Source organism: Haliotis rubra, unplaced genomic scaffold, assembly GCF_003918875.1.
Source record: "Haliotis rubra isolate DU_JTF1 unplaced genomic scaffold, ASM391887v1 Scf187, whole genome shotgun sequence".
NCBI lineage: Eukaryota > Metazoa > Mollusca > Gastropoda > Lepetellida > Haliotidae > Haliotis > Haliotis rubra.
Window position 1 is genome coordinate 372,958 of NW_025765858.1, and position 27,000 is coordinate 399,957.

A 27,000-nucleotide genomic window follows, 5' to 3' on the forward strand; every position below is an offset into this window, starting at 1 on the left:
AATGACCTACAACCATAAAACCAGCTTTAGTCCTTCAGTACTAATAGCCACACGCACACAGGTGTACGGTGACATATTATGCAATAATCCTGAACCCTGCGTTAAACCCCAGTTCACCTCGCCTTTCAAGACATGCACAAGTCTCTTTGGCAAAAGGCGATTAACGGGATTAGGTGGACGGGCTCGCTGACTTGGTTGACACATGTCCTATCCCAAGTGTGTTTGTCAATGCTCATTATGTTGATTACGGGATTGTCTGGTCCAGATTGGATTAGTTACAGGCCGCCGCAACATTGCTGGAATATTGCTGAGTGCGGCGTTAAAAAAACAAACATTAATTAATTGTTGTTGTAAGTAATACATTTCTAGATAATGTAAATAATAATAATAATAAGTGTTCTTGTATAGCGCACAAATCAAACTGCAAGGCAATTTCTCTAGGCGCTAAAGTTTTTTCCCTCGTTCACTGGATGTCAATCTCAACGGCACATCGTATTGTCAATCTCAACTCCCTGGGGAGCATACAACTCTTGCAGCCACTAGGCGCACCGAGTTATTGTGGCATTCCCATCCTTACGAGGTACCCATTTTACAGCTGGGTGGACTGGGACACATAGTCACAGTACTTTGTCCATGTTTACTGCACGTTGCTGTACCCGCAACTGGGTGTTTGCACGTATTCATGTGGCCACCATCTGGTCATATACCAACGGATTCGTGGGTTCTTTTAAGTGCACAGGGTTGTGTACTGTACACTAGGGGTTGTGACAACACTGAAAGAGTCTGCACACAAAGTTGACTCCAAGGTTTTTTACACCCGGTCACAGGTGGGCTCGATCCCGTCACCTCAAGCTCGCTGGATCACTAGCCTGGCGCTTTAGCCAGTTCGCCCACCGCGCCCCGTAATGACTAGTTGACCCGTGAATATGCGGGTTAGAATGTACCTTCAGTAACCCATGCTTGTCGTAAGAGGCGACTAACGGGATCGGGTGGTCAGGCTCGCTGGCTTGGTTGACACATGTCATCGGTTCCAAATTGCGCAGATCGATGCTCATGCTGTTGATCACTAGATTATCTGGTCCAGACTCAGTTATTTACAGACCGCCTCCATATAGCTGGCATATTGCTGAGTGCGGCGTAAAACTAAACTCACCCACTCACTAATGACTTGTTGACCAGATTCTTGATGGGCATTTAGAAGTTGGGAGGTAACACAACAACGTATGTTATGTATTTACAACTTCTTTAATATTTAAAACACGACGTTTCTGGGCTACTTCTTGCCCCTTCATCAGGTGGATGACTTATTGACCCTTTGAATCTCCACTTATCAAGAGGTGAGGTGAAATTGGGTTTAACGTCGTGCTTGAGAATATTTCGCTCATATGACGACCACTTATCAAGAATTGTGAATGACTATACGTCCATGTCTGAGGCCACACGACTCGCATCAGGTGAACACTGGATTCTAAGACGATTCCCGGACGAAATGGGAGCAGCTTATCAAGTGTGGGGTACAAAAGCAACATGAATGGTGATTCAAATGTGTGACCCCGCATAGTTCGTGTACACGCACCACGATGGCGGTTTTCCCAGCTGTTGCTGGCCAGGCTTTAAGAGGTCATACGCTTATTTGTGCTACCTTCAGACCATTTTCTTCTCAAATAATCACTCAACTTACCTACCTAGCAGACTCAAATATTTTGAGTTTTTAACTCAAGTTGAGTCGAAAAACAAACTCAGTTTTGTTTGAGAAATGCATTTTGCTGAGTTTTCTCAAATTTGAGTAAAAACTCAAACTTAAGTCTGAAAACAGACTTAAGTTTGTTTCGAGAAATCGGGGCCTGGTCACTCCGAAGCAGCGCATCACGGCACAGAGCATAAAAACAGAGACGTGAATAACTTAAATCTTTCAATTATTTTTTTAAGGAAAATATCAGCAATTTAAGTCGGGGAAAGAAAATACTTTTTTTCATACACATAAATACCAGACAAAATTGCATTCGCTAACTATCTATATACTCTATCAAACAGCGAGTCAACTTGCCACTATGACGTCAGCTCTCGTGACGTCAACTCTGCTTATTAATTCTCGGTAGTTTCCGTAACACAAGTATTTTTTTGCGGTTTTTGGCTACAGATGTTGACTTTAGATTAAACGGTTCTTCTTCAAGATGCTTCCTTTCACATGCTTTAGAAATGATTAGCTTTCGGATTGTTGACTTCATTTTAGGACTTCCCACTTGTCCATTATTCGGTGTCATGGCTGACTATATGGTGTCTTAACAGTCTACCTGTTTGTTCACGGTGGAATGTGTCATGGTTGTCATGTGATGTCATGATTTACGCCATCTGGTGTCATGATTTACTCCATCTGTTGTCATGCTTGACGACATGCGGTGTCGTGATTTGCTTAGGCCTCCGTTACATGTTTGACGGTATCCGCCTGTTACAATTCTCAAGATGGGACTGTTGTATTTTCGTGGTTACCTGTTCCTAGAGACCATCAAACAAGTCTTGTGGAAAACTGAGGGAAATTTCAATGTTCTCAGTATCTTCCTTAAGAGCACATTTACAAACGATGCTGAAAAATTCCCTTGTTTTATCTTCAAGAAAAGACTGAGACATTATAAATTAATTTCTGCATAAGAAAAGTGAGCTACAGAGCCTCTTGGCTCTGTACGTTCAGCCTGTTTCCCTTTTAGGCGACATGCATATCTGGTTTAAGTCGTGTCGGGGCGGTGGGGTAGCCTAGTGGTTAAAGCGTTCGCCCGTCATTCCCAAGACCCGGGTTCGATTCCTTACATGGGTTCAATGTGTGAAGCCCAATTCTGGTGTCCCCCGCCGTGATATTGCTGGAATATTGCCAAAAGCTGCGTAAAACTAAATTCACTCTCACGTCACGGAAAGCCGGGCTTATCGCTTGCTTTTGTGTCATCGAACTATGTGGTGTTCATAATGTCAGCCACTGGTTTGTCCAGCCTTGATTCAATTATACACAGGCCATCATTCAAATAACTTCAAACTTGGTAAGTGCGGCAGTTACATTCAATCAGTACAAAATACCAGTTTTATTTGTGATTTTTAAATAGATGGTGATATATAATAAGAAGATAAATAGTTTGGTTTGTTCAATTTCCGGGATTCATTGGAATTCAACATAGGTAAATTTAGTTGAAAACCGACGGCGTTTTTTTCTACAGACACATTGGTTAAGAAGAAATTACACTTGAATGTCAGATTTATTCATCAACTTTTAAAAACAAAAGAAATCTTTAGCATAATATATACGACTCCAATTATGCGGGAGACTTTAACGTGATTTATTAGAAGACATTAATGAGTGCTAGTGAGGGTAATGAGTTGATTACCTCCCTTACCTTATGGCCACTCAGGGACAGCCGGATTAATAACATGTTAACAGGCGTGAAAACTCGGTGGCCACTGCATAAATCCCGTGAACCCTGTTTGACCCTGCGGTTTGTTGACCTTGTTGCACTGAAAGTCGGGAACCGTGTTTGCGAGTTGGAGAGAAGTTGCCTGTAGATGTAAACACAAGCTGACCTCTCAGCTTGTACCCGGAATCCCCGTAAGCCGCGGTCATGTTACATTTCTCATTTATCGACGTGTCTGGTGTGTGTATGTGGGGGTGGGGGCGGGTTGGGGGGAGGGGAAACGAGGAATAGGAGATTAACTGATTGGAAACGTCATTGGGGAAGTATACCTAATAGAGAGGGGGTAGTCTCTCGTACAGACCCTGAAGCAAATATATCCAAGAAAGCCCACGCAAGTCTAGAAAATGTGGCAAGTCTAGATTTCCTCAGCTTCTGAAAATGAAGAAAGTCTCAGGGCTCCTTTTCATTATATTATATTTTTTTTTTACTATGAACATTTTTCAGTAAAATATGTTCATTTCAGAGACTAGTTGTTAGTCTAGAGAGGGGGTTGCAATACTTCATCAGGGCAGGATGTGAATGGAGAAGTGGGAGAAGGGTTGTTGGTTGTGTATTGCATTACGCCGCACTCAGTATACAACCTGTATGACGGCAGTCTCTAAATAATCGAGTCAGGACCAGACAATCCAGTGACTACATGGTCCTCGATCGACATACGCTAACATGCCAGCGTGTCTGACTACCCGATCTCGTTGGTAGCGCCCGCGATAATTGTAGTCGAATTATAGGACATGCAGTGATTGCTGAAGAAGTTCACGGGACAAGAACATGCCAGTGTAACCTATCACGGCATACGGTGCTAAAAGATGGAACTGATGAATATGTATGAACGTAATCATTCTACAATTCGACCTTTTCAAGCTATGAATATTTTTTTCATTTGAACTACTCTAGTGTGAGAGCAGTGAACAACATACATACATTTGTGTAGCGCCGATATATCCAGCTCAGCTGCTTAAAGGTGCTTTGTTTTTCCCTCGATCACTGGATGTCAGTCTCAACGACACATCGTATTGTCAATCTCAACTCCCTGGGGAGCATACAACTCTTGCAGCCACTAGGCGCACAGAGTTATTGTGGCATTCCCATCCTTACGAGGTACCCATTCACAGCTGGGTGGACTGGGACACATAGTCACAGTACTTTGTTCAAGTTTACTGCACGTTGCTGTACCCGCAACTGGGTGTTTGCACGTATTCATGTGGCCACCATATGGTCATATACCAACGGATTCGTAGTGGTTCTTTTAAGTGCACAGGTTTGTGTACTGTACACAACGCCGAGCCTTCTTCATTATAACAAGTGAACATGAATTAAAACATATCATATGACGTTTGCTGAGTGTAAACATATGGACGAAGATATTATCACAGGATTTCGGCTATGTTCATTCAGAAAGAGTGAGAGAAAGAGTGAGTGAGTTTGGTTTTATGCCGCTTTGAACGGCATTCGAACCCGCGAAGTATGCACCGAGATGCGAGCTTCAGAACCTGTGAAAAATCCAGACTGACTTCATTCATGGTTTTATGCCGCTTTCGTCGCAATTCCAGCAATATCGAAGAGGGGACACCAGAAATGGGCTTCACATATTGCACCAATGTTGATCATCGAACTCGGGTCTTCGGCGTGACGAGCCAACGCTTTAACCACTAGGCTACCCCACAGCCCAAATAGTTATAGTGTATGACTGTACATGCAATATACCAGCAATATCACAGCTGGGTTGTTAAGTACATACACCTCAAATGGATTTCGCACATTGTTCCCATGTGAGAATCGAACCGGGGCCGATTTCACTGAAAATATTTATGCTATCATATGTCCACAACTAGTACAAATAAATGATTAAGATATGGGATTAGCCTACCGACAACACGAGGGTTCACGTTCATCGAAACCCAACACAGACAATCCCAGATGAGTTATATATAACAGTCATGTGCTTTGTACAAAGCCATTTTATATAGCGTGAAAAAAATACACATGAATCTGTCAAATAAATCATGACTACACAATGATTTTATTAATTTTGTTCCTGTTCATGAATGATAAAACCAGTCAGTAAAAAGGAATTGAAGTTGCCATATCAACGGGGCTTTACGTGCATACAAATCAACATTTGCTTAGGGCGGAGGATTTGTAGCAAGCTTGTACATCACGCCAAGAACCCGGGTTCGATTCCCGCATGGGTACCGGTACAATGTCCGAAGCCATTTCTGGTGTCCCCGCCGTAATATTGCTGGAATATTGCTAAAAACGACGTCAAACTAAACTCACTTACTCATCCAAGTCATTCACTGGCTTATGTCACCTTGGTATTGTCAGCTGACCATTTTCACGATTTGACCCCGGTCCGAGTGGACTGGCCTGTTTCTATTTAGCCAAGGGAAACAATCAAAGAAATCTGGCAGCTAAAACGTTTAGCAACTTTGTCCCGATAACCGAATTTCTAAACCTTTTCAAGAACCTTTTTTGTGACTGTGTGAGCACTGTGTGACTTACTCTTGATAAGGGGCGGTGCGGTAGTCTAGTGGTTAAAGAGTTGGCTCGTCACGTCGGAGACCCGGGTTCGATTCCCCACATGTTTCTCTTTGTCCTTCTACGCAATCTTTTAAAGCAATGTCCACTGAAATATTCTGAAATCTTAGCGAGAACCTCATTAAAGATACCTGGGGTATCTGTGCGCCTAAGCATACGTTAGCACCCTCCTCAAGGGTGATATGGATTTCAACGCTCGAGCCGTGAGGCGAGAGCGTTGAAACCATATCACCCGCAGAGGGGGGGGGTGGGGGGGGGTGGTGCTAACCTACTTATACCACGTGGGCGCCGAATGGACTCGTACATTGCTTGTTGCACGTGCGTTTCCTGCACCGCCAAGGTTGTTATCCACATATCAATCTCTGCACGTGCAGATAGAAGGTTGATACACAGAAAATCAACCTGCCAGAACAATGGGCATAACATACCCTAGTGGTATAAATGTGTTTTCAACCTTATCCGAAATGTGTCTTGATGTCGTTAATATCTCAGTTTGTATGTTTTTACAAAAGCTAAAATATTGACACAGCGGCTATATAACCTCATTTAGCCCAAAAATGCACAATAAGTGAAATTAATTCAATTGATTATGTTGTAAAGACTTCGAAAGTGATGGATTTCTCGGCTTTTCCTATTCGCGCCGAAAGACTTGTCAAGAAATGCTTCAAATGTAAACAAAATATTATGTGTCATGACCAAATGATATAGGGGTCATAATCCATGGCCATTCAGCTTATAAAACAGGTCGATTTCATAGACATTACTCCTTGGAAATATCAAAATATCACGAAGTTTGGGACTGTCTATCGAGGAAATGGTAGTTGATGACGACCAACTTCCGGTTGAGCATAGACAGGGCTAACCCCCTGTGAAAGTGACGGTATCGCTTGCTCTCCGTGGGAAACTGCACCTGGAACAGTACAGCCATAGGATAACTACACTACTGGAAATAGTGAGTGAGTGAACTTACTTATACGCCGCACTCAGCCATATTCCAGCTATATGGCGGCGGTCTGTAAATAATCGGGGCCGTAGGGTTGCCTTGTGGTACAAGCGTTGGCTCGTCACGCCGAACACCCGGGTTCGATTCCCCACATGTATACAATGTGTGAAGCCCATTTCTGGTGTCCTCCACCGTGATTTTGCTGGAATATCGCTAAAAGCGGCGCAAAAACATACCCACCAACCCACTCACTCACTCACTCCTGTAAATACAGGAGTCTGGACCAGACAATCCAGTGATCAACAGCATGAGCATCGATCTACGCATTTGGGAATCGATGACATGTGTCAACCAAGTCAGCGAGCCTGACCACCCGATCCCGTTAGTCGCCTCTTACGACAAGCATGGGTAACTGAAGATCAATATTCTAACCCGGACCTTCACGGGTCAGATTACTTGGTGATAGTCTTGAAATTAATATATGATGTCGTCAAGTCGCTTTACTTCGAAAACATATAGATGAAGAAAGATCAAGGTGACAGTATTTTTTTATCTCACCAGGTGGTGAGACTCACTGACTTGGTTGACACATGTCATCGGTTCATCGGTTCCCAATTATGCAGATCGATGCTCATGTCGTTGATCACTGGATTGCTTGGTCCAGACTCGATTGTTTACAGACCGCCGCCATATAGCTGGAATATTGTTGAGTGCGGCGTACAACTAAACTCACTCACTCACTAGAACATTTTCTCAGTGAAATAGACCACATGTATATATTTAGATATGTCGACTCGTCGGAAATGAAACAATTGAAATATATACACAACATATTGAATGGAGCATGGTGGACGAGCTGTCTAAGGCGCCAGGCTAGTGATCCAGCGAGCTTGAGATAACGGGATCGAGTACACCTGTGACCGGGTGTAAAAACCTTGGAGTCAGCTTTATGTGTAGACTCTTTCAGTGTTGTCACAACCCTTAGTGTACAAATGTTTATGAAAGTGATGTAATCTATATTTGTATCAAACGATACTTAATACACACGTCCGCCGTGATGTTGCTGGAATATTGCTAAAAGCGGCGTAAAACCAAACTCAGTCAGTCAGTAATACACACGTTCTGGTGAGTTATAAATAGTAACACAATTTCATTTCAGGATTCTTTTCCCATTCACTGAGTAATGGGCAACAATGTCAACACACCCTCGGGCCGATAAGAGCTCTGACCCGGTCACCCAGAAAAAAACTACGTCTCAGATAAAATTGGCTTCTATCAGTTAGTGGGGTGATGCGGTAGCCTAGTGGTTATAGCGTCCGCTCGTTATGCCAAAGGCCAGGGTTCGATTCCCGACATGGGTTCAATGTGTGAAGCCCATTTCTGGTGTCCCCTGCCGTGATATTGCTGGAATAGTGCTAACGGTGGCGTAAAACCATACTCACTCAAAAAACGATATCCATTCACTCACTTGTATCAGCTAGCACAAACATCACCTTAGAGACTATAATTAATTTTGATAATTTAGTCGACATAATTCTTATTCCAGTAATGGCTTCTACATTTAACTATACGAGAAACCGAACGTTTCACATAATTCAAATACTTGGCCCTGCTGATAAAACTTAACACTACATAAAGCGTGGCTGTTGTGACCTATTTTGTGAGGTTCCATGTGTAAAAGAAAAACCACTCATTTAATATTTGACTATGGGAAGTCGTAGAATAACTGACCTACATAAAAAATTGCTTGAAGCAGTTGCGTGAACGAGAATCTACCCCGTTCTATCAGCAAGAGTATGGAGACAGAGATTACAACGATATAATGTTGGTTTCTTTTTGTTTCGCCTTGATCCTTATTGAATTCGTGAAGATCCCGCTTAGAATTGATCTTCTGTTACCCATTGCAGAGCTACAGATAACATTTTGGGTCATTGAGTTATGTACTCGCTTGTGCTCATCTCAATTGGGTATCCTAATTTTCCTTTGAGTAATCAAATAAATTGTACCCACCTCATTCAAACTCAATTGGGTATTTCGTCATTTTCCATTAACTGTAAAAATATAATGATGCTTAAATGTTATTTATATTGGATCTGTAATATGAGAAACTATAAGAAAGACTGCAAGTTGCCTAGTTCATGTGTTGAAATAGAACCTCTCAATGTACCTCAGTTATTTTATCTATGCACCTGTACGCAAACAAAGATTTGACATTTTTGTGTGTACACATGTAAGATAAAATATATTGAGTATTTACAAAAAATCAAGCGTACTTGTACGCAACAGGCTTGGTAAGAATTGAGTTTTCACATAAATGTTTGCGTAATTTACGCAGATACGCAGCTTATCTGTACCTCTGGCACCCATGCTTGTCGCAAAAAGCGACTAACGGGATCGGGTGGTCAGTCTCGCTGACTTGCTCGATACATGTCAACGTATCCCCAATTGCGTGCATCGATGTTCATGCTGTTGATCACTGGATTGTCTGGTCCCGACTCGATTATTTACAGACCACCGCCACATAGATGGAATATTTGAGTATGGCGTTAAACAACAAACAGACCGAATACTGCTGCGTCGGCGTTTAATAACAGCAAACACTATCAATGTTACACATTACTAATAAAAGCAAACACTATCAATGTTGAACCAATGTCTGCCATGTTTCAGAACAACACGGAACTCTTGCACAACTCCTGGCCAGAGCTGACGCCATGCTTCCGGTCTACAGTGCTGATTTGGGTGTCTGTGGTTTTCTTATGGGTGTCCGCTGCCTTCTATTTGCCCTACATTATCTCCCAGAAGACAAAGGCCAGGCTCCCCATCTCGACTCTCAACATTGTCAAAACTGTAAGTATAGTGACGGTCATAGTCTGTCTCACAGTCCCTGAACCACATTATTTTCCCTACTGACTAGCCCTTCCTCCAATGTAGTCTGTCTCACAGTCCCTGAACCACATTATTTCCCCTACTGACTAGCCCTCCCTGCAATGTAGTCTGTCTCACAGTCCCCGAACCACATTATTTTCCCTACTGCCTAGCCCTTCCTCCAATGCTAAAGGCCCAAAGGAAACAAGTATATTATCAATCCAGGGACTAAGCGTTAGTCTATAACGTTCAGGGTGGGGTAGCCTAGTGGTTAAAGTGTTCGCTCATCACGCCGAAAAACCAGGTTCGATTGCCCACTTGGGTTCAATGTGTGAAGCCCATTTCTGGTGTCCCCTGCCGTGATATGGCTGGAATATTGCTAAAAGCACTCACTATATATAACGTTCAAATACTGCTGAATATGGTATAGCCTAGTATATGAGTTTGAAATATACTACGCACAATTTGCTAAGGATCACAAAAAAACACAACTTTACTTAAACGTAGATTTATAATTTGAAATAGTATCCATTTGAAATTGGATTGATAATGATATGGTAACCCCTCTTTAAGCAAACAGTCACTGTAATCTAACCTGATGCACTTGATACATGAGTAACCATAGAAATTGTTTTCATGGTTCCAATCAACCATTTTGCAAATCATGGAACGAGTCATTGACAAGTACACAACACCTGTCAATAGCAGGTATGGGCTTCACAAGACGAAATGACAATCTGAAACCTGGGATCCATGCTTACAATAAGCTGAGATATTTAAACCAAAGTTGACCGAACATCATAGTGTTCTGTTGAATCCATGATTTGACCCTTAGCAAAGTGTGAACAGTATAGTAGAATGAGCATAGTATCATCATGCATCCGAACGAAAGGGACACAAAACTGGTATTTCGTTTACAATGCGCAAGCAGTGCCACAGAAGACGAATTGGTTTTACGGTTCGAAGAAGTTATACTCCTATGTGGTGGGTGGTTAATTTCGTTTGTGTCTTTCCCTTTGGGGCGATGGCGAAGTCTGGTGGTTAAAGTGTTCAGTCATCACGCCGAAGACTCGGGTTTGATTCCCCATATGGATACAGTGTGTAAATTCCATTTCTGGTTTCCCCCAGCGTAATATTTCTGGAATATTGCTAAACAATCACTGGATTGTCTGATCCACAGTTCATTACTATTCCGCCATATAGCTGGAAAGTTTATCTGATTTAAGGTTAAGATATATTCAGAAATATTTTACTGATTTTGATCCAAATGCCAATTTTATTAACATTATGAAAACACAAAATGATTGTATCATAAGAGATGTCAGTATTTTTCTGTATCATGTACTTCAGCGCATTAGAAATGTTCCTCTTACACAGCATGTGCACTAAACTATCTATATCATATGCAAATGGCTGTATGATGGGCCTGTAGCCTTTTACTGAATAAACTTGTCTGTCTGTCTGTCATATAGCTGGAATATTGCTGAGTGCGGAGTAAAACAACAAACGAATAAACGATCAAATCATTCCTGGATTCGGATTTTTGTAAAGAATATATATGATTACTCAGTGCGCCTTGGGACCATACTTAACATTTGCCATTCTAACTGGAATGATGGGTGTGGCCCTGTGATGCCGGACACTCTGATTCTACTTAATGCTTCCCGTTACAGTTCAGTGGCCAAGTGGTTTAAGTGTTCACTCGTCACGCCGGAGCCGATGGTTCGATTCCCCATATGGTTAAAAGCCTATTTATGGTGTACCCCGCCCTGATATTGCTGGGATACATAACTAGGCCGCGTAAAACCATACTCACTCACTCACTGTTACAGTTTAGCAGCGGCATCCTCTGTCTCCTGTCACTCGTCAACATTCTCCACCTGGTGGCCACCCAGAACAACGGGAACACAGTTTCACAGGCTGAATACCTAGCCTTCTCTCTGCAGTGTATCACATACGTAAGTTGTGAATATACTTTTGAAAACAAAATACTTCTACTTCCTATTCAGCTATATTTAATTGCTCAAGTAAGGAGTCCAGTAGGAATATTTCCATCAACCTGTGCTTGTACCAGTCGACGACCGCTTGGAACGATGCTCACTATATCCATCACTGGTTTGTATGATGCAGACCATCGTCTTGTGGCTAGGCTATTGCAGAGTGAGGCGTCAAACGTCAGACAAGCTGACACATTTTTAAAATAAATATTGATATGAGTTGATAAATAACTCTGACATACAGTTAATACAAAACGTAAAATATATGTCATAAGTTTATTCTAAATGTCAGCATCTAAAAATTCTCAGTTATCTATAACGAGGCGTATATGGCCTTGTGGTCAAAGCGTTCACTCGTCATGTCGAAGGTCCGTGTTCAATTCCGGACAAAGCCCATCTCTGGTGTCTCCCCTCCTGGAATCGTTTTCACGAGAGTTTCAATGATCATTTAAACTTTCAGGACCAAAGGCGGTGGGGGTGCAGGGTCCCGTTCTGCATACGCCTATACGTTGGGAACCTATTCTTGCAACCCTTGCAAAGCTGTTGCTTAAAAAAATCACTTATGACAAACCTCTTCAAACCTCCCGATGTTAATCCGTTCACTCTCTTTTCAGCTGCTGACGATCGTTATCATGCAGATAGATCGACTGAGAGGGGTATATACGTCTGGTATATTGTTCGTGTTCTGGACACTGGAAGTGATGGCTGCTGTTATACCATTTTATACTTACATAATACAAAAGGTTAGTTCCTTTCCATGATGGTTGGCACTATGGTTAAAGTGTTTGTCCGAGACACCGAATCGTCTGGTTCGAACCCCCTAATCATCATGTGTGAAGCCCATATTTGGTTTCCCTTAAAAGTGATATTGCTGTATTGTTCAAAAATTCGTGTAATATAATACTCAATTTATTTTTCGGTTTTTAAATCCTTTTCCTTTATTCAGGTTCCCGCGACATCACAAGTTTAATCGAAGTGGGTTTGCTCAGACCGTGAAAGGTCTGGGGTTCGATCCCCGATCACGTCATACAACATACGTTAAATTATGGGGCGGTGAGGTAGCCTAGTGGTTAAAGCGTTCGCTCGACACGCCGAACACCTGAATTCGATTCCCCACATGGGTACAATGTATGAAGCCCATTTATGGTGTCGCCGGCCGTGATCTTGCTGGAATATTGCTAAAAGCGGCCATAAACTCAACTCCCCCACTCACTCACTCACGTTAAATTTTCGTTCGCCTTTCTTTACTGAGAGGAGTGAAAAGTCATGTCAGGCCGGAGTCTGTATAATGCCCGTACCGTCAGTATACGTCCAATATAGTCCAACATGCCCGAAATAGTGACTACATATCCGACAATGTCAATTTACGTCCGACACAATACTACATGACATTTCACTTAAACGATAGGATCGAAGTGTTTAATGTATGTTATCTAAAACAGTTGAATCAGTCGACCGTTAAAACTACTGTATTGTATCGTGCATACGCAGGGGAGTCAATCTCGCTAGTGTACCTAATTTCTGTCACCGGCTGGTAAATAAAGAAAGCCACAATAACTCGGTGCGCCTAGTGGCTGCATGAGTTGTATACTCCCCAGGGAGTTGAGATTGATAATGCGATGTGCCGTTGAGATTGACATCCAATGATCGAGGGAAAAAAACCCAGTGCCTTGAGCATGCACTAGTGCGTGGATATGTGCGCTATATAAATATCCAATAATAATAATAATAATAAATACATATTGTCCTCTATCTGACAAGGGCAACATTGCACCAGAACTTGCATGACCTCTAATAAGTTGGTAATGTCTTTAAAAATTTCGATGCAAATGTAAGCCAACCTTCAATACATACAAAGAGTTGCTTGTGTGAGCAGGACAACAAAAAATTATATGGGTCACGGCTATATATGGTATAGTATTTTAGTTCAGATTGATGCTACAATTTTTTATCATCCAAAACTGTGTTCCACAGGAGATATCGCTTGTGTGAGATCATATGATATCTCCTTGGAGATATTGTTTTGACAGTAGATTTTGTACAATGCCCTGACAATGCTATGACGTCATCAACTTGATGACGTCACAATGCTATGACATCACTGCACAGCAAGTCTAATGGTAGTAAGTGTTGAGAGATGTACATTTTTCATTGAAAACTAATGAAGAATGATTTTTGATGATAAATAGAATCTCACCCTCGTGTCTACTGATATCAATTATATCAACACTCGTTGATACAAGTGAAAATATCCTCGGCAAGCCTCGGATATTTGTAACTTTATCAACTCGTGTTGATATAATTGATATCAGAAGACACTTGGGTGAGATTCTCTATGTACTGAAAATATCCAAATGTTGTCGAGAATCACTATTGCAATTTTTTTGTCATTTACACACGAATTGTTTAATATACTTGATAAGTATAGCGCTTATATCCTAACATCTCCTGTGTACTGTTAGTTTCATGGGGCTATCAGTACTTTATCTCCCTATCGAGGTCAAGGTCACCCAACACGCGTGTAAATATGAACCAGGTGTTTATCGGTATAGGTATTCGCATTCATATGCATAAGCAGATCATATTTGTGACACAGAATGTTTGGTATCGGGTGACAATGCCATACAGACCCAAAAACAAATATATCTAAGAAAGCCCAAGCAAGTCTAGAAAATGTGGCTAGTCTCAAATACCAAAATGACGAAAATCTCTTTTTAAGTATATTTTATGACTATAGTTTAGAAACAGTTGTTTTCCGTAGTTTATGTTCATTTTCGAGACTAGTGCCAGACCTCCATTTGGAACAGACACGTGCAGATCCGGGCTAGAATTGGTCTTCAGTAACCCATGCTTGTCAAAAGAGGCGACTAACGGGATCTGGTGGTCAGGCTCGCTGACTTGGTTGACACATGTCATCATATCCCAGTTATGTAGATCGATGCTCATGCTGTTGATCACTAGAATGTTTGGTCCAGACTCGATTATTTACAGATCGCAGCCATATAGCTGGAATAAGTAACAACCCAACCAACCAACCATTTCAAATACTTGAAAAGGTTTTGTCCCGATTTTAGGACCGTTTCAAACGATTTATTGTCAAAAGTGATTTCGTGATAATTTTGCCCCAAATTAGTTGCAATTGTTTTTTATTTTTCTTTCAGGAATACGACACCGACTTGTTAACGTTTGTAGTTTTTTATGTTAAATTTGGATTGCAACTCTTCGAATTTATCCTGCAATGGATTTCGGATGTCCCGAAAGTACGAGATGGATACGACGTTATTGGAAACGTGAGTTGTTGAAGATGTCGTATATAGTGAAGCAGTCTGTATTTTGGGTACAGCGTCTTGGCGAGGAAATATCCTCATTTCAATTCTAAAGTAAATTTGAACAATGACTGGGAGCTTGAAATTAAAGTTTGAACTCAATTCGGTATATTATTCTGTAACTCAAGAAAATATAATGTTGGTTTCTTACATTAAAACACAAACTTTCTTTAACTATGTAGTACTTTTGTTTTAGTTTTCACTTGATGTTTGGTTTTGGGACGGCGGGGTAGCCTAGTAGTTAAAGCGTTGGCTCGTCACGCCGAAGACCCGGGTACAATGTGTGAAGCCCATATCTGGTGTCCCCCGCCGTGATATTGCTGGAATATTGCTATAAGCGGCGTAAAACCATACTCACTCACTCACTCACTCACTCACTCACTAAAGTTTCGTTTTCTGTCTGATTTCAGCGACCATGTCCTGAAGTTACAGCCTCGTTTCCCTCCAGATTTGTGTATTGGTGGATCACAAAGTAATGAACAGGAGCATTAGCTTAACGGTTTTACTAGTCCAGTTTTATGGACGAGATATTATATTTTTTACTAATGAGATTTACAAAACAGCAGCGTTTAAAATTCCCGCCTGCCCGACCGTCCGGAACGGTCTATTTTCATCTCGGACGGTCAAATTTCAAAACTAGCCTGTCCGGTGGTCTGGTAGATATTTTTACCCCTAAGAGTAAACATTTCATAATATCGGACAGGTTCTCTTGTCGTCAGGTTGAGGTGTTTAAGGTATTTTGATAATTATTTTAAACTACTTATGATTGGACAGTTCATGTTACGATATCCAATCACAGTCATGTACTTTCAGTTTACCTAAACTCGTTGCATTACCTTTTGGTGCTATGTAGTTCATTGCGATGCCTACAAACAGTGAATTGAGCTTGTGCGAGTTGGAAATGGCAGTCACAGTTTTCAATTGTTGAAAACCGGACAGGCAAGTTTGTATCCGGACTGCTAATTTATTTAAGTTACCAGTACGGCTGTCTGGCTTGGAATTTTGGGAGTTTTAAACACTGAAAACAGGCAGCTGTAATGTGATATCCCGTAGTCTCAGGGGGATGCGGGCGGAGGGGTAGCCCAGTTGTTAAAGTGTTCGCTCGTCACGCCGACGTGAAGAACGTTTACGAATTGCGAGGCAGTGGTATTCCTAGAATACATGTGGCGTCAAAATAAATTTAATCGTTCTACGATTTGAGTAACCTCGGGTTTTCCTTACACATGGAAGATGCGATAGCCTAGCGGTTAAAGCGCTCGCTCGTCAAGCCATTGGCCCGGGTTCGATTCCCCACATGCGAACAATGTGTGAAGCCGATTTTCGGTGTACCCGTGATATTGCTGGAATATTTGCTAAAAGCGGCGTAAAATTAAACTTACTCACTCACTCCTGAGGAATGTATTTCATTCAGTAGCGAAACTGTTCCTTCCCTTCTGCTTTATGTTTCTGTGATCATGGGATCGAAGCTAAGATTTAAAATAACGGTTGTTGGTTGTGATATTCGCTCAGTATCCTTTCCCCAACATGGCCAGAAAATGTTGAATCAGTTGCCTGTGTTCTACTGTCAAATGATGCATGAATAAAGTGGTAAATGTTTACAAAGTGCGGGGCAGTGGTATTCCTAGAATACATGTGGCGTCAAAATACAATCGTTCAATCGTAGTACGACTTGCATCAGCTCGGGCTTTCTTTCCACATGCTGAATGGGCGATGCGGTAGCCTAGCGGTTAAAGCGCTCGCTCGTCACGCCGTAGGCCCGGGTTCGATTCTCCACATGGGTACAAGGCGTGAGGTCCATATCTGGTTTTCTCCACCCTGATATTGCAGGAATATCGCTAAAAGCGGCGTAAAACCAAACTTACTCCACATGCTGGAACTGTGATATAACTAATATTCAAACTCACTCACTCATTCACTCAATCCAGGCTGGTCGTCATTGGCTACAAACGAGGCATAGTAGAGGAAGATCTCTGGGACCTCAACCCACGTGATCAGAGCCAAACCTTGGTGCCACACTTTGAGAAAGAATGGGCCGAAGAAGTGAAGAAAGTAAAGACAAAAAAGTAAGTTTCTGCTGAATTAAAAAAGCAACAATACAAACCACTTAGATAATGTCACTCATATATTTTTCAAACGAAAACCGTAAGTGCGCGTCATGGTTTTGAGACCAAAACAACAAAATGCAATATATTCATCGATTTTACCTTTCATGGTAATATTTTAAGTCAAGTAATAGTAAGTCTACCGGTGGAAAAATAGTAGTATGGACCAGTCTCAACACAGTACCCGCCTCAACACAGTACCCGCCTCAACACAGTACCCGCCGTGTCAAATGATGGAGTTACAGGTGTCGCGCGTTAATGTACAGACTTATGATCTATATTTACCACGATTTCGCTGATCCTGATGTCACAAACTTGCATACCCGTGAAGATCCGGGTTAGAATGAACCTTCAGTGACGACTCTTGTCGTGAGAGGCGACTAACCGGATCGGGTGGTCAGGCTTGCTGACACATGTCATCGTATCCCAATTTCGCAGGTCGATGTTCATGCTGTTGATCACTGGATTGTCTGGTCCAGACTCAATTATTTACAGACCGCCGCAATATAGTTGGAATATTGCTGAGTGCGGCATAAAACTAAACTTACTCACTCACAAACTTGCAGAGTTGCGTCCCTTGATCAGGTCTTCAAGTCTTGGTGTTCCTGGATGACGCTTTTAGGTTTGCCACCATCGGAGCCATGCTGGTGGCTTTCGACTAGTCAGTAAAAGGAAGTGCCTCCCACGTTAAGCTTACACGTCGTGCTATAACTCAAATATCAAAAGTAACTTACTCGGGCACTCCCGGATTGTTCGTCTAGATACTTAAGTTACCTCGATTATAGGCTCTTTAATATGTAATTTCTCCACCATGAAGCTCCTTTGCCGTTAGGTAAATGACATATTATCTAGAAGAGATATGATAATCTATCTCTCCCACTGAAGGACAGCCCGGGAAGAACAGGATCCTAGCAACCTGTGTAGTAAATGTTGACGGAGCGGTGGGGTAGCCTAGTGGTTAAAGCGTATTCTCTTAACGCCGCAGACCCGGGTTCGATTCCACACATGGGTACAATGTGTGAAGCACATTTCTGGTGTCCCCCCTCCGTGATATTGCTTGAATATTTCTAAAACTACTGGTCGTGAAGGTCTGTACTTGAAAGTTTGTATATGTATGACCCGTGAAGGTCCGGGTTAGAATGAACTTTCAGTAACCCATGCTTGTCGTAAGAGGCAACTAACGGGATCGGGTGGTCAGGCTCGTTGGCTTGGTTGACACATGTCATCGGTTCCCAATTGCGCAGATCGATGCTCATGCTGTTGATCAATGGATTGTCTGGTCCAGACTCGATTATTTACAGACCGCCGCCATATAGCTGGAATATTGCTGAGTGCAGCGTAAAACTAAACTCACTCACTCACTCCTACATGTATTATAATATATAACAGTATAACCATAGAACAGGCAGTTAAAGTTTAAACTAGGACTAATCTACAAGACATGTAAGCGTTAGGGGCAACACGAAGGTCAAACGTCATAATGTCACATTAATTTAGAGGCGGAACTGAATCTTTGAGGCGTTCAACTATACCGAAGTCAAATATACCAACATTTACGTAACGAGTATGAAGAAAGGATATGTCATGATATATATGATATTGATTCATAAACGCATATTCACTGTATAGTGGGAACCGTAAAATCGTACCCAACGTTTGGGAAAGATCATTTTATGATCCCAAGCCCATGCTTGTCGTAAGAGGCCACTAACGGGATCGGGTGGTCAGGCTCGCTGACTTGGTTGACACATGTCATCGGTTCCCAATAGCGTCGATCGATGTTCATGCTGTTGATCACTGGATTGTCTGGACCCGACTGGGTTATGTACAGACCGACGCCATATAGCTGGAATATTTCTGTGTGTGGCGTTAAACAGTAATTTACAACTAAAACCATAAAGAAATCAAATTTTTAATCACAAAAATTCCCTTTTCAGTCATATTCTGAGGGCGAAAAGAAAAGTGATTTACACAAACGGTGCAGTGTCTATCGGACATACACACACGGAAAGAACCCCGCTCATCTCGTCCACCAAATCCAGTCCACTGGTCAAGGGTATGATCAACTCCACGGACAAAAAGGCCGACCTCGACGACTCGTCACGTGGTCTGCTGAAGCCATCATTGATAAAGGTTCTATGGCGATTGTATGGCTGCAGTCTGCTTCTGTTGTTTGGCGTCAAGTTTGTGGCCGATCTTCTACAGATGGCAGGGCCTCTAGTTATGAGGTAAGTGTGGGTCCATGGAGATAAACCCCGTGAAGATCCGGGTTAGAATTGATCTTCATTAACCCATGCTTGTCGTAAAAAGACGACTAACAGGATCGAGTGGTCAGGCTCGCTGACGTCATCGTATCCCAATTGCGTAGATCGATGCTCATGATGTTGACCACTGGATTGTCTGGTCCAAACTCCATTATTTACAGACCGTTGAATATATGCTTACTGTTTCAACAGCGCTTTGATTAACTACATCTCCGACAAGACCCCCGGCGAGGAATGGAAGGGGTACGTACTGGCAACGTCGCTGTTGCTGTTGTCCACGTTCCGGAGCATCTTCTACCAGGCCAGTATCAACCAAGCCGCCATTCTCGGGATGCAAATGAAGACCACCCTAATCGCGGCCCTTTATAAGAAGGTGAGACACCAAGGACGTGGCCAATACACAGTAGCCGATTTGTATTTCAACCGTTGACCAAAGGAATTACTGGGTCACGGTTGGCCGAGTCAATAATAGTATTAATGTGGTCATGTACGGCTAAATCAATAAAAGAAATTATAAGATCACAGATGATTTAAGTAATGAGATGCAATGAATGTCAAAATAACTGATTTATTATAATTAGTACCAATACAATAATGATGTATAATGATTAATACAAGTAATGATCTATACAGAATCTCAAATTACTTATACTGAATATCAAAAGTCATGATTTATACTGAATACAAAAAGTAAGAGTTCATACTGAATATGAAAAGTACTGAATTATACTGAATATCACAAGTAATGATATATAGCGGATATTATATGAGTGCCCATGTCATACTATGTTTACGACACTAGTGCCAAAATTTTGATATTTCCCGAGAGCGAGGGATATACCGATATTTAGGTACGAGTGTCGTAAACATAGTATGATATGGGCACGAATATGATATTCTGTTTATTATCGAAGTCGTCAAATTGAGGAAATTAAACCCAAATCTACTTTCAAACATAGGCTGGCCAGCCCCCGTCGCTGCATGTAGAACGCAAAGTCATTGAAGAAACGTGACGTTATAGCATTGTTCATGAGGTCACGTCACCATGACAAAGTGATATTTTGCCCTACGGCATCGTATGAAAAATATGAACCCCGAATATGAAAAGTAATGATTTATACTGAATATGAATAGTAATGTTTCATTCTGAATATCGCAAGTAATGATTAATGCTGAATATGAAAAGTAATGATATACATGTATACTGAATATGAAAAGTAAGGGTTAATACTGAATATGAAAAGTACTGATTTGTACTGAATATCAAACGAAATGATTTATACGGAATATCACAAGTAATGATTTATACTGAATATCACAAGTAATGATTTATACTGAAGACCACGAGTAATGATTTATCCTGAATATCACAAGTAATGATTTATACTGAATATCGCAAGTAATGATTTATACTGAATATCAAACGTAATGATTTATACTGAATACCACGAGTAATGACTTATAATAGATTCCACACGAAAACGTATCAAATACTTAATCGTTGATGGTAAAAATGCGTTCTGCTAGCATGATGGTTATATTTCAAGGCCCTGACACTAAGCAACGAGGCCAAGAAAACCACGACAACCGGCGAGATTGTCAACTTGATGTCCGTGGACAGTCAGCGCATCAATGACGTCATGAATTACCTGTACCTGTTGTGGTCAGTTCCCGTCCAGATCATCCTGTCCACCATCCTGCTGTACGTCACGATAGGACCGTCCGTGTTTGCCGGTTTCGGCGTCCTCCTCATCATGATTCCCTTCAACGGCTTCCTCTCCAACATACAACGTCATCTACAGGCCAGGAACCTCAAGGAGAAAGACGAGCGGATCAAACTGCTGAATGAAATCCTGAACGGAATCAAGGTTTGAAAGATAGAACAGAATTTTATAGAGTGATACTTTAATGCCTTTTCAGGGGTATCCTCCCTTTAGTTACATGTGTCATTAGTTACACACCCTTATACAAACAAACTCACAGATGATTGCATAATCTAATCTCCTTCCTATTACCTTGAGAGTTTAGAATGGAATGACCCATACTTGTGTATGACAAATAACACAAAGTTCTATAAGCACTAAGATTCATCAAAATATTTACAACAATATGGACAAACCATATTTAATCCGAGAATAAGACAACATAAGAAGCACTGGACAAATAAGAATAACACAACGCATTATAGAATAGACAAATTCACAGAATCCGAAAATAAGGTTTAGCCGTTGTCCGATGGCGTCAAGGAATTCTAGTTTGTCTTTCAATCTCTGGATCCTGTTCTCTTGCATTCGTAACTACTCGTGTCATTCCGGCAAGCCGGATGGCGTCTCGTGCCTGTCTCGTAGCCATGTTTACGACTGGGCTCTGTCAAAGCGCAAACGGGCATGGAGATGAAAATAGTCTAGTACTATTACCAAGGAAAGATGACTCTGAATTTCCAAATATCCAATTTTTCAATTTTCTAGAATATCTCTTTCCCGTGGGCAAAACAGCAATACAGTCATTCCCTTTGTAAATATGTTTCAGTGTTTAAGTTTCTGATCGTTTAGCTATACGTTTATGTTTAAATTGTGCTTTGCATAGTTTAGCGAAGTTTCAAACTTCAACGGTGCCGCCATTTTCATGCTTCAAAATGCATTTTGCTACGCGCGATTTGATTGGTTCACCACGAATCTTGGCAATAATGGCGTACGATAGGGGTACGAGTCTTCTTTTAGGTCACGGAAAGAGGCGAGTAGTTACGAATGGTTCTCTCGCTCCCTGTAGACCCGTTTCTGTGTAGGTGGAGCTGCCCGAAAGTCAATCTGTGCAAGCTTGACTTGATCTGCGGTCTCTATCTTCCAAATGAATCTGCAAGCTGGCAAACGTGTAAAGAGTTTTGTATTGTATGTAACTTGTATCTAAAGCTCGCATTAAGTGGAATAACACGTAAAGAGCTTTGCATTGTATGAAGGAGATGGCTCGGGTGCTCATCCTTCAGCTCATCAGTATGGAAGAGTCTATTAAGGCTGTTGGTATTGTTCTAATCATCCTCGATAATCTCCAGGGTATACGTTACGGTAACTCTCCACTATACCCTGGATGCATCCACGGCTTGGGGGGCGATGATTTTACTACCTCCCTTGGCTGGCTTTTTATCCAATCAGGTGTCTACCCTGAGAAGTTGAGCGAACCAATCACAACTCACTTTCCCTTCTTAAATTATCTAACCGTTTAAACTTGGCAACACAATTGATGCAGAGGTACTCTGAAAGAAGTAGAAGGAGTGAATCTTTTAATTTGTCTTTATTATTTCCCTAAAAAATCTGAGTGGCACTGCGAACTGGCAAGCTCGGTTGTAACAGCGGCTTAGCTGATTGGCTACTGTGAGAATGCGGAGTCAGCCAAGGGAGGTAATAAAATCATCGCCTCAAGCCGTGGATGCATCCAGGGTACAGTGGAGAGTGCTCGTTACGTATGCCCTGGAGATAATCGAGGAAGTGTTCTAATCTGACTGTGTAACAATTGGCAATTTCAAACTGTGAAACTAATGGCAAGTGTAACTAATGGGAGACAACGTAAAGAGGAATTTGTGTTACATCCGCAGAGCTACTGACACAACAGAGAGATACAAAACATATTTACATAAATTCATTGATTTAAGTATCTTCACATTTGTTTAAAAGAGATATGGTACATGGAATAAAGGATGTTATATTGAGTGTTTTTTATCAAACCCCAGCATATTCGTTTGAATGTAGTGTTTGACTGCCACGCTTCCATTTTTTATTTCCAGTGTTGGTTTTGTGTGTTCTTCGGTTTGTTCTTCTCTGAGCGATATTTCAGTTATATTGCTGCGGTCTGAAAATACTCGAATTTTGATCAGGAAATCAGGTTAAAATCAGTTGGGATACAATGAAATACCTAATCGAAGTCAACCAGCCTGACCACCCGATCCCGTTTATTACAACAGGCATGGGTTGCTGTTGATTTCCTGGTGTACTTAAAATCAGGGAAAAATATCAGGGACAAATGACTCCCGAGAAATTGGGTTGTCAGGCTCTGTCATTTGGGAACGGTGGGGTAGACTAGTGGTTAAAGCGTTCGCTCGTTACGCCAAAGACCCGGCATCGATACCCCACATGGGTACAATGTGTGAAGTACATTTTTAGTGTCCCCCGTCGTTATATTGCTGGATTATTGCTAAAAGCGGGATAAAACTTAAAACACTCACTCACTAACTCGATCAGTTTTGGGCATAGTGTACCGCATTCACTCACCGAGATGATGTCGTTGCAGGTGTTGAAGCTGTACGCGTGGGAGGAGTCGTTCAAGAGCAAGGTGGAGGAGATCAGAAAGAAGGAGATAAGCTCACAGCTGAAGATCGCCTACCTCTCTATTCTCACTGGGCTCGGCTGGACCGTCGCACCGTTCCTGGTAAGGGCGATGGTATGCTGAGTGGTGAAAGCGTTTTCTCGTCACGCCGAAGACCCGGGTTCGATTCTCCACATGGGTACAATGTGTCTAGCCCATTTCTGGTGTCCCCCGCCGTGATGTTGCTGGAATATTGCTGAAGCACCGTAAATCTAAACTCACTCACTCCTGGTACGGGGAAGGGGGGCTGGTGTGTGTGGGGGGAGGTAGCTGAGTGGTTAAAGTGTTCGCTCGATTGGAATTCAGTGTGACCAAAGTGTCGGCGAATGCAGATGAGTCTGTGGTCACACAGTTACCTGGCTGACCGTTTGTCGTCCACGATGTAGACGTAGCGGTTTGGTTGCTCCAGACTCGATGTTTATAGGCGGCCATGATAAGCGTCACATAACGATACGGGGCGGTGGGGTAGCCCAGAGGATAAAGCATCTGCTCGTCACGCAGAGAACCCTGGTTCGATTCCCCACAAGCGTACAATGTGTGAAGCCCATTTCTGGTGTTTCTTGCCGTGATATTGCTGGAATATTGCTAAAAGCGGCTTGAGAACCATCCTCACTCACTCACTCTCAAAACGATACCCGTTCATTATTAATTATTATTATTACCTGTTTTTATGTGTTGTAGGTAGTTGCAGCAACGTTTGCTGCATACATCCTCGCCGACCCCAACAACCAGTTGGACGCCAACAAAGCCTTTGTCACCCTCTCCCTCTTCAACATCCTCCGTGTCCCCATGAATCTTCTGTCGGCCATCATGTCGTATACCGTTCAGGTACGATGCAGTTACCTCCCTTGACTAGCATTGCCGTTTTGCCAAAGCATTCATTGGAGACCGCGTATGGTGCCACAATCCCACAATCATATTCGGGTAAACCCGGAATTCGAACCCATTTTTTCTTAGGTTTGCGGATCCAGGAATTAACGGACAATCTATATGATGGGAATCTTTGGACAGAAGTAATTTCGGTCAGTGTAACGTCCACAATTACAGCCCGCCTCCGTAACGGCTTTAAATTACGCATGGTGATTCACGGGTAGAATAAATCAGGTTGAAATGACTTGGTCAATAACAAAATGTGATCTGAATTATCATGTGAATTTGGTACCACAGGTACTACCGTCGAACACCGTTGTGTTGAATGGGAAGGGAACTACGATAATACTTCGAGTTATCTGGCGCGGTGGGTAGTCTAGTGGTGAAAGCGTTGGCTCTTCACGCCGAAGACCCGGGTTCGAATCCCCACATGGGTACAATGAGTGAAGCCCATTTCTGGTGTCCCCCGCCGTGATATTGCTGTAATATTGCTAAAAGCGGCGTAAAACCAAACTCACTCAGTCGAGTTATCAAGTTCTGGCCTTCGACACAACCGAAATATGATGGGAAGGGACCAAGCTTTCCCTTGGAGACAACCATTAGTTCGACACAATGGTGTTTGACTGTGTAGTGCTAAATATCAACTGTTTATCGAGTCGAGAATCGAAAAGGGACTCACTCACTAGTGTGATGTGTTATATACTATTGTAGGCCTACGTGTCGGTCAAGAGAGTGAATTCCTTCCTATGCAGTGAAGATCTCGACTCCAGCAACGTCACGTACGACAAACACGCCGGTAAGTAGATGTTCAGGCCATTGATGAGTCGGAAGGCAATTTGTCCAGAGCACTTTACAATTTATCAGTGGGTGCGGTTGGGTAGCCTAGTGGTTTAAGCGTTTGCTTGTCACGCCAAAGACCCGGGTTCGATTCCCCACATGGATACAGCGTGTGAGCCCATTTTTGGTGGTCCCCGCCGTGATGTTGCCTGGTGAGATAAAAAATACTGTCACCTTCATCTTTCTTCATCTATATGTTTTTTGAAGTAAAGCGACTTGGTGACATCATATATTACTTTCACGACTATCACCAAGTGATCTGACCCGTGAAGATCCGGGTGAGAATACTGATCTTCAGTAACCCATGCTTGTCGTAAGAGGCGACTATCGGGATCGGGTGGTCAGGCTCGCTGACTTGGTTGACACATGTCATCGGTTCCCTGTTACGCAGATCTATGCTCATCCTGTTGATCACTGGATTGTCTTGTCCAGACTCGATGATATACAGGCCGCCGCCATATAGCTGGAATATTGCTGAGTGCAGCGTTTAACTCAATCTCACTCACCAAGTGATCTCAACTTTAGAATGTCATAAAATAAGTTTCAGATGAAATGACTTTTTTATTTTCTAGTTTTTTTTCTTTATTTCTCCACTCCCATCTACTCTCTTTCCGGGTGAGGTTTGAGATGGGAAACACATAGAACACACGGATGGAGCAGGATGGCATTATTACCACTAACAGTTCTAGACCCGTGAAAATCCGAGTTACAACTGGTCTTCATCAACCCACGTTTGTCGTAAGAGGCGTCTAACGGGATCGGGTAGTCAGGCTCGCTGACCTGTTGACACATGCAATCGGTTCCCAATTGCGTAGATCGATGCTCAAGCTGTTGATCACAGGATTGTCGTGTTCAGATATTATTTACTGACCGCTACCATAAACTGGAATATTGCGTGCAGCGTTATACATCCAACCAACCAACCAACCAGCCAACTAAAGTTGAAGTTGAGCATGGAACCTAATTATGTACATTTGTTTCAGAATATGCAATACAAGTGGAAAAGGGTATCTTCACCTGGGACAGGTCTCAGTCCCCAAACTTGAGGGGGTAAGTGTTCCCTTTCGAATTGAAACAATTTGACCTATTTGTTGAAACTGTGTGGGATGAAGTCACTGTACTGTGTTTAGTCCCTTTAGTACGAAAGGAACCAGTGAATATAGATTCGACTTCCGCATCGCCGATAATATTCGTCATACGAAGACCCAGGCCCGTGGGTGAGAACTGTATTTCACCTGTGATATAACTGGAATACCGGCGTTATATCCCCGTCACACTTGATTCCGAAATGCAGTCGGAATCAAACATTCTGGAGATTCCTGAAAATTCGAACTGAACTTCATACTGCATTCCAACTATTCGGGTCAATTCTTGTAACATTCCCGAATGTTTTGAACATGTTCAAAACTGTCGAGGTCGGTCGATGTGGAACAACATGGAACGG

General features: G+C 42.3%; 1 protein-coding gene across 1 annotated transcript in view; it reads left to right on the forward strand.

The window, feature by feature from the left end:
• LOC124274031 (multidrug resistance-associated protein 1-like) overlaps positions 1–27,000 on the forward strand; it is a 97,288-nt gene that overhangs the window by 48,668 nt on the left and 21,620 nt on the right. The window contains exons 3-15 of the mRNA XM_046709361.1: positions 9,607–9,786; positions 11,637–11,762; positions 12,416–12,544; positions 14,963–15,091; positions 15,538–15,599; positions 17,053–17,190; positions 19,167–19,457; positions 19,686–19,866; positions 21,041–21,361; positions 23,775–23,912; positions 24,531–24,677; positions 25,431–25,515; positions 26,540–26,606. Coding sequence (XP_046565317.1) covers positions 9,607–9,786; positions 11,637–11,762; positions 12,416–12,544; positions 14,963–15,091; positions 15,538–15,599; positions 17,053–17,190; positions 19,167–19,457; positions 19,686–19,866; positions 21,041–21,361; positions 23,775–23,912; positions 24,531–24,677; positions 25,431–25,515; positions 26,540–26,606 — 1,994 coding nt within the window. The remainder of the gene's footprint in view (positions 1–9,606; positions 9,787–11,636; positions 11,763–12,415; positions 12,545–14,962; positions 15,092–15,537; positions 15,600–17,052; positions 17,191–19,166; positions 19,458–19,685; positions 19,867–21,040; positions 21,362–23,774; positions 23,913–24,530; positions 24,678–25,430; positions 25,516–26,539; positions 26,607–27,000) is intronic.